Below are 13,618 nucleotides of genomic sequence, written 5' to 3' on the forward strand. Positions count from 1 at the left end.
ACTTAAAACTAAGCTGTCACTTGAAGTTTCTAGGGGTTCTCTTAGTCCTGCTGCCAGGCTGGGGGTCTCCATAGGGAAGCGCAGAATCTGGTATCAGCTGCAGTGAGTCTGCAGACAGTTCACAGTAAAGTGGAGGAGAGTTGTGTCTGTTTTCAGGAGCGCCCCACTTTGTTGCTCTGGCTTTGGGTTCTTATGTGTTACTGTTCTGAAATCTAAGGAAAATATTGTGCTATACTGCAGCCTTCCAGCAAGAATACGTTTTTATCTAACTTGTCTGTTTATGTTGTGAACATAACAGCAACAGATTGACTATGCCCTCTTCCAACAAAGACCTACCCAGATGAAAAGCAAAGCACTTGGCCATTGCAGGATTTGGACATATTTGCAGTTAGTAATACAGTAGTAGCATAAGCAATATTTCTGCAGCACCAGCCCCAAATGTTCAAAAAGCATGTGATTCTTTTTAAAAATAATCTTATGATTTTTAAGCCAATAAATAGAGCGTTCTTATTATCTGCCTGCTGGGTTTTGAGTGCTTAGGGCAGGTTTACCAGCTTCTCTGCAACCATTAAAGATATAAATTAACTTTTAAAATTAAAGCTGAGATTCTCTCCTAATCAAATGACTTTGGCGGCTAGGGCTTTAAGAGAAAACACCAAACACTGAGACTTGCAATAAGACTGGGAGAGCTGATGTGACTGATCTGGAGCAGCACTAATAATTTAGGAATAGCACATGCTAACTGTATGACTATATTGGTGCAACTCTACAGGTGGCTGTCAGCAAAAATAAGCAGGAAGGAAAAAGAGTTCAAGTTAAGCTACACTCCAGCAAACACTTGAGGGCTGCTAAAGGACAGTGGCAGAGCTATTACCTCCAACGACTCCGGCTTGATTCCTGTTGAGCCTACAGAAGGGCCAAAGGCCAGGAACACAGAAGAACTATGCAGAGTTTAAAAGGGACCCTCAGAAGAGGGGACAGTTTTTCAAGGGAAACCAGACAAAGATCACTCAATCAGGGCTGTCTGAAGAAGGTAGGTTTGCCTACAGTACTACCTGGGGACTGCAAGGGGAGGCAGGGGATGTGTGTGTAGACAGTTTTAAAATCCTCCCTGAATACTTTGTTTCTACCGTTAACAAACACTACTTGGATTTTTAAGAAGTCTATCTGGTCTCTGTATACAACTGGTCAGACTTCTGAAGGAAGAACTGCAGGTGTCTGAACTCAGTCAGACCTGTAGGTTACTGGTGGATGCCCAGGGGGCTATAGCCCAGGGCTTGGTCTAAGAATGGGAGAATTGGAAAATTCCACCCCAGGAGAAGTAAAAGCAAGAGGCCTGACACCTGAGCATGTGCACTCAGCTGAGAAAAGGAAGAGAGGGGCACACAGCCCTGCAACCATGACAGTTATCAACACAGATGTTCTGTCAGTGCCAGAGCTCCTTCTAGTTGTCACAATGTGGCTTTATTTGTTATGCCACGCAGAGGCCTTATAATAAAGGACTAACACAGCTGCATCCTGAATACACCACTGTATTCAAAGCAGACAAAAAGGACCCGAATGTTTGATAAAGTCTCGGGAAATGCTGTTAAATAAAGTCTGAAAGGGTCTCCCCAGGACGGGTACAGGCCTGGGAAGTGTTGGCAAAGATGGGCTAGCTACGATGGAATTTTGTCATGTCCTTTGGAAGGAATCTAGGATGTGATTGTAACACTATCTTTGCAATTCTCTTTATTAAAATGTGGATTAAGTCAGCAGACTGAAAGTTCATGCACTTGGCGAACCGATATCACTGACATCTGAAAACGGCCTTCGTATCAGGAACTTGAGCTCATGTGCACCAAGTGACCCCAAAAGAGCTTTATCAGCACATCTGAATATTCAAATGTGTCAAGACCACAAACCTACTGACTGCATGTGGTGCTGCAGAGACACTGGTCCACCTTCAATTAGTTCATCATAGGACAAAATAAATGTGGATGGTAATCAAGTGACAGTACAAGGTCAGCTCAATGGCACCCACATACAAAGCAGTAGCTGTAGCCGCCACATCCCCTACAAAGGCCATCTGGAGATGAAAGGCCAGGTCAGTGATGGATGAGAGGAAGGATGGTCCAGTAGTTACAGTTCTAGCTTGGGACTTGCAAGTAGGGTTCCAGTCCCTGCTCTGCCACAGACTTCCTGCAGGACCGTGGGCATGCCACTTAGTTGCTCCGTGCCTCAGTTTCCCATCTGTACAATGGGATAACAGCCCCGCCCTGCCTCACCAGGGGGTTGTGAGGTTAAACACATTAAAGATCGGGAAGTGAGCAGATGCCCTTTTTTCCCCATATACTTAATACTTTCCAGGAATTTGCTACTTTTGCTGTTTTACTGTCTATACCATAGGTTTTTATTCATTTATTTTTAAACTTGAGGAAAAACTCTCCCTACAGTGAAAACAGCTGCCTCTTCAAACCTGAAATTTGGCACACCCATGGTGTTGTGTGTGTAGTTCACATGCTGCTCAATCTCAGGAAGGGTGCATGGAAGTGACAGGACCATCATTTGGGAGCGTGAGTGGTGGAACAGATCTAAGTGATTCGAGCCCCAGATGGGCTGACTACGCATGCCCATGTGTATACCTTCTGGGGCTGCTTAAGGAGCCTTGGAACCCCTCTCCACAAGCCACTTCCTCACCTGTGAGAAGGGGCTCAATAAATCCCTTGGCTCCTGAGGGCAAGGGGGTACAGAGCCCCTCACTCCTGCTCAGAATACCCAAGTGGGGTAGGCACTGCAGGGCTCCCACTCTGCCTCCTGCCAATATTCCCTCTAGCTGGTGCCTGAAATCCCCACAGCCCTGAACTGCCAGCTTCCTTCATCTATATTAGGGGCACAGAGGGGAAAAAGACGGTTACTCACCGTAGTAACTGTTGTTCTTTGAGATGTGTTGCTCCTATCCATTCCATGTAGGTGTGCGCGCCGCGCGTGCACGGCTCTTCGGAACATTTTTACCCTAGCAACTCCGGCGGGCCGGCTGGCGCCCCCTGGAGTGGCGCCGCTATGGCACCGAATATATACCCCAGCCGGCCCGTCCGCTCCTCAGTTCCTTCTTGCCGGCTACTCCGACAGTGGGGAAGGAGGGCGGGTCTGGAATGGATAGGAGCAACACATCTTGAAGAACAACAGTTACTACGGTGAGTAACCGTCTTTTCTTCTTCGAGTGATTGCTCCTATGCATTCCAATTAGGTGATTCCCAAGCCTTACCTAGGCGGTGGGGTCGGAGTGAGAAGTGGCAGAGCGTAAGACTGCGGAGCCGAAGGCTGCATCGTCTCTTGATTGCTGCACCAACGCGTAGTGGGAAGCAAAGGTGTGGACAGAAGACCAGGTGGCCGCTCTACAGATGTCCTGGATGGGGACATGGGCCAGGAAGGCGGCCGACGAGGCTTGCGCCCTCGTCGAGTGAGCGGTGAGGCGGCATGGTGGCATGCGAGCAAGCTCGTAGCAGGTCCAGATACACGCCGTTACCCAGGAGGAAATCCGCTGTGAGGAGACCAGCTTGCCTTTCATGCGATCGGCAACCGCTACAAACAGCTGGGTCGAACGCCGGAAGGGCTTCATCCGCTCGATATAAAAAGCGAGGGCCCTGCGGACGTCCAGGGTGTGAAGCTGTTGCTCCCGAGGTGAGGCGTGCGGCCTCAGGAAGAAGACCGGGAGGAAGATCTCCTGATTGACATGGAAAGCCGAGACGACTTTCGGGAGGAAGGCCGGGTGCAGGCGAAGCTGTACCTTGTCTGCATGGAAGACGGTATAAGGTGGCCCAACCGTTAGGGCACGAAGCTCGGACACTCGTCTCGCTGAAGTTATAGCGACGAGGAAGGCCGTCTTCCATGACAGGTAGAGGAGGGAGCACGTGGCCAAAGGCTCGAAGGGGGCTCCCATAAGCTTGGCCAGAACCAGGTTTAAATCCCAGGTCGGGGTAGGACGCCTTGAGGACGGATACAACCGGTCCAGGCCCTTCAGGAAGCGGGAAACCATATGGCTCGAGAAGATGGATCAGCCTTCTACGGGTGGGCGAAAGGCGGACACAGCTGCCAGGTGTACCTTCAAGGAGGAGACCACGAGACCTTGCTCCTTAAGGTACCAGAGGTAGTCCAGGATTGTAGAAATAGGGACTAGGAAGGGATTAAGGCCACGCTGGTCACACCAGAGGGCAAAGCGCTTCCATTTCGCAAGGTAAGTGGAGCGGGTAGAAGGCTTTCTGCTTTCAAGCAGGACTCGCTGTACTGCCGCCAAACAGTCCCTCTCTGCGTGGGTCAACCATGCAGGTACCAAGCTGTGAGATGGAGGGACTGCAGGTCCGGGTGGCGGAGTCTGCCGAAGTCCTGCGTGATGAGGTCCAGCCATAATGGGAGGGGAATGGGCTCCCGAACGGAGAGCTCGAGCAGCAGGGTGTACCAATGCTGCCTCGGCCAGGCCGGAGCGATGAGTATTAGGCGGGCTCAGTCCCTCCGAAGTTTGAGCAGCACCTGGTGGACGAGCGGGAACGGAGGGAAGGCGTAAAGGAGTTGATCCGTCCAGGAGTACAGGAAGACGTCCGACAGGGAGCCCGGAGAGCGACCTTGGTAGGAACAGAACTGGTGGCACTTCCTGTTCTCCTTGGAGGCAAACAGGTCTACCTGGGGAAAGCCCCACTGTTAGAAAATCATGTGTACCACGTCCGGTCGAAGGGACAACTCGTGGGCAAGGAAAGACCTGCTGAGGTGGTCCGCTAGCGTGTTCTGCACTCCTGGGAGAAAGGACGCTTCTAGGTGAATCGAGTGGGTCATGCAGAAGTCCCACAGGAGCATCGCTTCCTTGCAGAGGAGAGAGGAGTGGGCCCCGCCCTGCTTGTTCACGTAGAACATTGCCGTCGTGTTGTCCGTGAGCACTGCGACGCAGCGGCCTTGCAGGCGGGTGCGGAAGGTGTAACATGTCAAACGGATCACTCGCAGCTCCCGGATGTTGATGTGAAGAGCGAGCTCTTGGGGCGACCAAAGACCTTGGGTGTGAAGGTCGCCCAGGTGAGCCCCCCACCCGAGCGCTGAGGCATCCGTGGTTAGAGTGACGGATGGGCGAGTAGGGTGGAACGGGACTCCTGCACACACGACCTCTGGGTCTAGCCACCAGCTGAGTGACTCGAGGGTGGGCTTCGTGACCGTGACCACCATGTCGATGGGGTCGCGATGTGGGCGGTACACCGACGCTAGCCAGGACTGGAACGGGCGAAGGTGGAGTCTCGCGTACGCGGTGACAAACGTACAGGACGCCATGTGGCCCAGGAGGCGGAGGCAGGACCGAACCGTTGTCATGGGAAAGGTGAGGAGGTCTCGGATGATGGAGACCATCGTCTGGTGCTGAGATCGCAGGAGGCAGGCTCTGGCCAAATTGGAGTCGAGAACCGCTCCAATGAACTCCACCCGCTGCGACGGAGTTAAGGTGGACTTCTCGGCATTGATAAGAAGACCGAGATGTCGAAATAGAGACAGGATTTCTGTCATCTGGTCCGTTACCAGCCGCTGGGACGTTCCGCGAATCAGCCAATCGTCGAGATACGGGTAAACGTGTATATGACAACGGCGGAGGGCTGCGGCAACCACTGCCATGCACTTGGTAAAAACCCTCGGCGCGGTGGATAGGCCGAATGGCAGGACTGCGAACTGGTAGTGCGCGTTGTTGACTACGAAACGCAGGTAGCGTCGATGGGGAGGGTAAATCGCGACATGGAAGTACGCGTCCTTCATGTCGAGGGCGGCAAACCAGTCTCCCAGATCCAGGGAGGGAATGATGGTCCCCAGGGTGACCATGCGAAACTTGAGCTTGAGCAGGTACCTGTTGAGCTCCCGGAGGTCCAGTATTGGACTTAGGCCTCCTTTCACCTTGGGGATGAGAAAGTATCGGGAATAGAATCCCCTGCCCCGCATGTCGCGAGGCACCTCCTCTATGGCCCCCAAGCTCAACAAAGTCCCGACCTCTTGTAGGAGGAATTGCTCGTGAGAGGGGTCCCTGGAGAGGGACGGGGTAGGTGGGTGCGAAGGGGGGGGGGGGGGCGAAACAAATTGAAGGCTGTAACCAGACTGGATTGTTTGAAGCACCCAGTTGTTCGTTGTTATTTGGGACCACGCCGAAAAGAAATGGTAAAGGCGGTTGTAAAATAAACGGGTAGGATCCTGTACAGAGACTGATGTGCCGTCCTCGGGCGTCCCATCAAAACGCCTGTTTCGGGCCATGGGGGGCCTTGGAAGGCGAATGGGTTTGGTTGCGCCGGTTGCCCGATGGTCTACGGCGATTCAGGCCGGGCCGTCTGCTGTTATAGGGACGGGACCTGGGCTGATTAAAAGGCCGGTAGGGTTGTTGTCTGAACGACCTTCGCTGGGTTGCAGGTGTATGCATCCCCAGGGTTCGAATGGCTATGCGACCGTCCTTGAGGGTCTGGATTCTGGAATCAGTTTTTTCAGAAAACAGACCCTGAGTATCGAAGGGCAGGTCCTGCAGGGTGTACTGCACCTCGGGCGGCAGTGTGGAAGACTGTAACCAGGAGATGCGCCTCATCGTCACTCCTGAGGCCAGGGTTCTTGCACCCGAGTCTGCGGAGTCGAGAGCGGCCTGGATGGAGGACCTGGACGACTTTTTCCCTTCTTCCAACAACGCCGAGAACTCTTGGCAGGAGGCTGTCTGCGAATTTCGCCAGGGACACCAAGATGTCAAAGGTGTACCTGGCGAGGAGGGCCATCTGGTTGGCGATCCGAAGCTGGAGACCGCCTGCAGAATAGACCTTGCGGCCCAACAGATCCATACGCCTCGCCTCCCTGGACTTCGGCGCCGGGGCGGGCTGGCCATGCCTCTCCCTGTCGTTGACCGACTGGACGACCAACGAGTCTGAGGCAGGATGAGTGTACAAGTACTCATACCCTGTGGGGGGGACAGAGTACTTCCTTTCGACCCCGCGGGCGGTGGGAGGGACGGACGCCGGTGACTGCCAGATGGTAGTGGCGTTTTTCTGAATAGTGCGGATGAATGACAAGGCCACCCGCACTGGAGCCTCCACTCCAATCACATTCGTCACCGGGTCTTCGTCCTCCGTGACCTCCGCCACGGGGAGGTCAATAGCCCTCGCCACCCGGCGAAGGAGGTCCTGGTGGGTCTGCAAGTCAATCGGTGGAGGGTCAGTCGTAGAAGCCCCGGCCACCACCTCGTCCGGTGAAGACGACGAGGATAGGCCTTGAACCACGGCCTCCGCGGGTGGTTCCTCTAAGGGGTGGGCGGCCGACTCGGGCCGAGGATGCCTCTGGGGATCAGGTGGTAACTGAGCCGAACCTGGTGGTGAAGGGGGCGGTCTGCTTATTGTGGCCTCCGGTACCCTGCGTTCAGAGGCAGGGGCCCTCGGAGGGAAAGACATCCCTTGAGTCTCGTACTGGGCCCAGGGCACCCAGAAGCCCCACTGCTGCGCACCCTGGGCTTGACCTTGTGGGGCAGCCGGAAGATGACCAGTGCTGCCTGCCCCCGAAGCGACCGACGAGTGCCGAGATGGCCACGGGGGTGCGGAGGCGCTGATGGACTGCGCCGTCGAGGATGGCAATCTGTCCCCAGACGGTGCCGAGGATCGGTATCGGCCGTCGCGGTACCGAGATGGCGAACGAGACCATCGATCGCCGCGGTGCCGGGAGCTCGACCGGGATCTCGACCGGCGGTGCCGGGAGCGGCTCCGGGAGTCACGGTGCCGGGAACCGGACCTTCATCGGTGCCGACGGGAAGGCGATCAGGACCGGGAGCGTCTCCGGGAGTGCGACCGGTACCGCGATGTTGAGCGGTACCGGGACTGTGACCGGCGTCGAGAAGGCGACCGGTACCGCGATCGTGAGCGGTGCCGGGACCTCGAGCGGCGCGACGGTGATCATCTTCGGGACCGGGAGCGAGACCGGGACCTGGAGCGCCGCCTATTCTGTCCGTCCGGGGCAGGGGGCCGCATCATAGCCGGCTTACCCGCTGACACGACAGCCCGCACCGGCGGTGCCGGGGGCCGGAGGCTCAGTGCCTCTGTGAGCTCTATGAGCTCCCTCGCCGTCGAGAATGTCTCGGGCGTGGATGGCAGCTGCAGCTCGACCGCGGTCGGCACCGGGGAGCAGGGTGGTACCGGACTCGACAGCCCTTGCGGCGCCGGAGTCAATGGTACGGAGCACGGCCTGTGCACGGCCACAGCCGGTACCGGAGGTGGTGGTGGTGGCTGGGCTACGTGACCCTGAGAATGGGTCTGTGCAGCTGCCTTCGCCGGCTTACGCTTCCTCGATGGTGAGAGGGAACGGTGCCGGGTCGCTGGTGCCGCTTGCGGAGGTCGAGAAGCCCCGGTGCCGGAGTGGCTCGGGGCCGCCGGTGCGCTGCACGCCAATGAAGACTTCGGTGCCGACGTGGTCGGTGCCGGGGGCTGGAGCGTTGCCTCCATGAGGAGCTGTTTCAAGCGAGTGTCCCGCTCCTTTCGTGTTCGGGGCTTAAAGGCCGCGCAGATAGGGCACTTATCTGTACGGTGAGTGTCCCCGAGGCAGCGCAGGCAGGAGTCGTGCGGATCTCCGACTGGCATGTGCCGCTGGCAAGACGCGCAGGGCTTAAAGCCCGGTGCCTTGGGCATGAGCCCGCAACGGTTGCGGAAAAAGAGGGGCACGAGGAACACCGAACTAACAAAGCTGTTTGGATGCCTGTTCGTTAGAGAAGGGAGGGGATGAAAGAAATCTGTGAGGAAAACATTTTTGGATTTAAAGAGGAAGTGGCAGAATCTGATACCCCAAATAGCACCAGACCTGCTAGGGCCTGCTGGAGATGAGGATTTGAGAGCCTCAACATGCACAGATGAGGTTGTAGCAGTGTTTCTCGCTGCTCTCAAAGTGGCAGTGACAGCTGGTTGAATCCGTAGCTCTGTATTTGAATATTCTGGGTCTTCTTGTAAGGTGAACCCTTTAAGTTTAAACTTTTGGGCTAACATTTTTTTTTTTTTTTGACACAACTACTAAGTTCTCTGCAGGGTTTTTGGCTGCAGCAGCAGATTTAATCAACTTCAGCTCAAGATTAATGAGGTTTTATGCCTGGGAATAGCCTTAGCTTCTAAACAAGGCTTAAGCACTGTTCAGTGACAGGAATCCCTGTACATTGGGCTGAGCTTACAAGTAGACCAGGAATGGCCTCCATTCCTTCCCAGTTTGGCTCCTGCCTACATGAACACTGATGTATGTACACAGTATGTATAAAATCAATGCATTAATTTAGACACTTACAGGTCCATATAAAACACTTACAATGCAAGTTCATACACTTTAAAATATACGTTATTTTAAAGTCAAGTGATATCCATTTTCTTGCATTTTGCACCCCTTTGAAACCTATGAAAAGTCACTGTTACCAGGACTACTGTAGCAGTGCAGTTGGTAAGTGACTCTGTAGTTATTAGGAAGCAAAAAAGCACAAGGAAAATCCTTTGAAAGTGCAAGAGGGAGCATGTTAACTCCCGCCCTTCTGTAGCTCCATTTGACTGGCCCTACGCTATCCAGGAGGGAAAAAACCTCTGTTCTGCCCTGAGACAAGATGTAGCATGTAAAACAGGTTAAGAGGTTGAGTTTTAGTTTTGATGAAGTTGGGAGAACGAGGGTTTGCAACAGAAACTCAGTTTCATAATATAAAGCTACTTTTGGCCTTAGCGATGGAAAGTCTAACTCACCCTGTGAAGATATACTTAAATACTATGACAGTGGAACTACACAAGAAAGGAAAAAAATATTAAGATCTTACTCACGTACCTAACACTGCACAGCTACCTAAACAGCGTATTGTATTAGTGGAATAGTAGGTGATCATCTTCTTGTACACATGCATTACAAAATGCAACCTTAATTTTCACATTTCTTGACGTTTCAGCAGTTAACACTGCTGCTGTAGTGTTGCACTTACCATTAAAGGTAGGCTAAGTATTAAATGCAAGTTACCTGCATTTTGACTGCAATGACCACAGAAATGAGCTCCTTATCCAATTCCTTTAAGACGACCAGTTTCTTTAAAGTCAAGGTACACAACCTGCAAGCAAGAACACAGGAGAAGCAGCTATGAGTTATGCCTGGAAGAGGAAAGGATATAAAGTCAGAGCAACCTGGAGGTACAGCATGCCCTTGGGATGAATTTCTTCTTTTTCCTTCCATGTATTGGAGAACAGAGTACAGACTACTGACCCACAAGCTAGGTTAAAAAACTACAAGTTCTTTAAGCCAGACAATCAGTAGAACTTAGAATTGCACATTTTCAAGTATGTTGGCTATTTCACTTTACAACTCCTGGCCCATGAAGCCTACTTCTACCTGAAGAAGCAGCAAAGAATCCTGTGGCACCTTATAGACTAACAGACGTTTTGCAGCATGAGCTTTCGTGGGTGAATACCCACTTCTTCAGATGCAAGTGGTGGAAATTTCCAGGGGCAGGTGTGTATATATAAGCAAGCTAGAGATAACGAGGTTAGATCAATCAGGGAGGATGGGGCCCTGTTCCAGCAGCTGAGGTGTGAAAACCAAGGGAGGAGAAACTGGTTCTGTAATTGGCAAGCCATTTCTCCTCCCTTGGTTTTCACACCTCAGCTGCTGGAACAGGGCCCCATCCTCCCTGATTGATCTAACCTTGTTATCTCTAGCTTGCTTATATATACACACCTGCCCCTGGAAATTTCCACCACTTGCATCCGAAGAAGTGGGTATTCACCCACGAAAGCTCATGCTGCAAAACGTCTGTTAGTCTATAAGGTGCCACAGGATTCTTTGCTGCTTCTACAGAACCAGACTAACACGGCTACCCCTCTGATACTCTGCTACTTCTACCTGTTTGTCAACTGCTGTTGTCATGATTTCTTTTAAAAGTTAATAAGCAGTTCTGGCCACCCAAATGGAAAAACAGGGATTTAAGCTCTTCCCTCTGCCCCCTGCTGTTGGCATGCCAAGCAGATGAAAGTAGTGTCACACTTCACACATTGCTACTTTGCTTTGGTCAAAGCTGTTAAGAACATAAGAATGGCCATATTGGGTCAGACCAGTGGTCCATCTAACCCACTATCCTGTCTCTGACCGTGGCCAGTGCCAGGATGTTTTCAGAGGGAATTAACAGAACAAGGCAACTTGTGGAGTGATCCAACATTGTTATCCAGTCCCGGTTTCCAGCAGTTAGAGGTTTAGGGACACCCAGAGCATCGGGTTGCGTCCCTGACCATCTTGGCTAATAGCCACTGATGGACCTATCATCCATGAACTTCTCTACACTTGCAGAGTTTTTCCGCTGTAAGTTTCACCAGTGATGGGGGGTGGGGGCTAGCTCAGTGGTTTGAGCATTGTCCTGCTAAACCCAGGGTTGTGAGTTCAATCCTTGCGGGGGCCACTTAGAGATCTGGGGCAAAAATCAGTACTTGGTCCTGCTAATGAAGGCAGGGGGCTGGACTCAATGACCTTTCAAGGTCCCTTCCAGTTCTAGGAGATGGGTATATCTCCAATTATTATATATTATGACAGGGAAGCGGTGAAAGGGTTGGTTTGTGTACTCAATTCCTCAGGCATCAGAGAGTGTTTACATTAGCAGCACTTCCATCGCAGATGAGAGCAGCTATCCCACAGTGCACCTCTCTCCAGTTTGATGATGGGTCTTGTGGGAAGGGGGGTGATCACGGGCATGGATATAAACTGGACAACTAGGAAGTTTAGACTTGAAATTAGACAAAGGTTTCTAACCATTAGAGGAGTGAAGTTCTGGAACAACCTTCCAAGGGGAGCTGTGGGGCCAAAAGACATATCTGGCTTCAAGACTAAGCTTGATAAGTTTATGGAGGGGATGGTATGATGGGATAGCCTAATTTTGGCAATTAATTGATCTTTGATTATTAGCAGGTAAATATGCCAAATGGTCTGTGATGGGGTGCAATCTGAGTTACTACAGAGAATTCTTTCCTGGGTGCTGGCTGGTGAGTCTTGCCCACATGCTCAGGGTTTAGCTGATCGCCATATTTGGGATCGGGAAGGAATTTTCCTCCAGGGCAGATTGGCAGAGGCCCTGGAGGTTTTTCGCCTTCCTCTGCAGCATGGTCACTTGCTGGAGGATTCTCTGCACTTTGAGGTCTTTAAACCACGATTTGAGGACTTCAATAACTCAAGACATAGGTTAGGGGTTTGTTACAGGAGTGGGTGGGTGAGATTCTGTGGCCTGCATCGTGCAGGAGGTCAGACTAGATGACCCTAATGGTCCCTTCGGACCTTAAGTCTTTGAATCTTGGGTCCCTGCACAGCCTCCTCCTCCCCAAATACTGATAAGCTCCAGTAGCTCAGCATGGCTCCAAGCAGGAGATCACTTGCTCCATGGAGCAGGCATTGTCACCTGGCCAGATAAGTGAGCACTTGACAAGAAAACAGGAAGGGGAGTTTCAAAGTTCCCCGGGCTTTACAGGAGAAGGGGTAGACGTATGTTTACCTGGCGTCAGAGCAGCAGAGCTGCTGGCTAGAGTGGTTGCCTAGGCACAGTGGGACATCCTCCAGAGGCTAAAAGATGTGTAAACAGGAAGAATGTGTCTTCACTTGCTTTTGCGGTGATGTGCATCACCAGTAAGAGCTGTATGCCTCTCGTGGAAGTGGTTTTCTTTTTGCGGTGAAACTTCTGAGTTTCACCGCAAAAAGTCATTAACAAGTGTAGACGCTCCCATGGTTTTTGAGCAAAAAAGGGATTTTTTTCTGCTTTAAAATGGCAAGTGTAGATTTGCCCTAATTCTTTTTTGAACAGTGTTATACTTTTTGGCCTTCACAATGGTAACAAGTTCCTCAGGTTGAATACATGTTGTCTGAAGTACTTCCTTGTTTGTTGTAAACCTGCTGCCTATTAATTTAATCGGGTAACCCTCCCATTCTTGTGTTATTTGATGTCATTAGTGATCCAATATCACTGTGCATTGAAATAATTCCTTGTATAAAGTACAGATGGAATCAGTGCAATACACAAGTGTTAATATCAAGAAACAAGCATTAGAGTCTGGATTTTAATATTGGGCTGGCCAGAAAGAAGCCCATCCTCTCTGCATGCTCAGGGAAGATCCTGCTTCACTGAGCCCTTTCTCAGACACCTCCTCCCAGCACAGCTCCTAGGTATGACTTCTCCTAGAAGCAATGTATAAGCCTTACAAACTCTACAATTTGGCTCAGTGTTTTGTGTGCATGGTTCCATCAGATTCTCTATTCATTATGAGAACAACAGGGACTCTAATCTCTTTGGAGTTATCCTCCTAACTCTCCACACTTGTGTTGTCTATGACTGATTTTTTTCCCCCTTTTTTTTTTGGATGGCCCTCGTCATCACAGATATTGCCATTCCTCAGCATGAGTTATGCCAGGCTGCAAGGAGATGCTGTGGTCTCGCAAGAGATCAGATGTGAAAGGCCGCAATTTAAGTGGATTCTGCACCCACCCTTATTACTTTGCTCCAATTCAATACTGTCCATAGGTCAATGGTCCCCAAACTATGGGGCATGCCCCCCTCGGTTGGCCCGGGCCAGCCCCCATGGAGGGTGGGAGGGAGCACCACCCAGCCCTGATCTACTCCAGATTA

At 51.8% G+C, this 13,618-nt stretch overlaps 1 protein-coding gene across 7 annotated transcripts in view; it reads right to left on the reverse strand.

The window, feature by feature from the left end:
• The window catches only part of PACS2 (phosphofurin acidic cluster sorting protein 2), a 191,518-nt gene that overhangs the window by 132,187 nt on the left and 45,713 nt on the right, over positions 1-13,618 (reverse strand). For all 7 annotated transcript variants that reach the window (XM_039483783.1, XM_039483786.1, XM_039483782.1 and 4 more), the window contains one exon: positions 9,988-10,075. In XM_039483783.1, coding sequence (XP_039339717.1) covers positions 9,988-10,075 — 88 coding nt within the window. The remainder of the gene's footprint in view (positions 1-9,987; positions 10,076-13,618) is intronic.

The sequence above is a fragment of the Mauremys reevesii genome, linkage group 8, assembly GCF_016161935.1.
Source record: "Mauremys reevesii isolate NIE-2019 linkage group 8, ASM1616193v1, whole genome shotgun sequence".
Classification (NCBI taxonomy): Eukaryota; Metazoa; Chordata; order Testudines; family Geoemydidae; genus Mauremys; species Mauremys reevesii.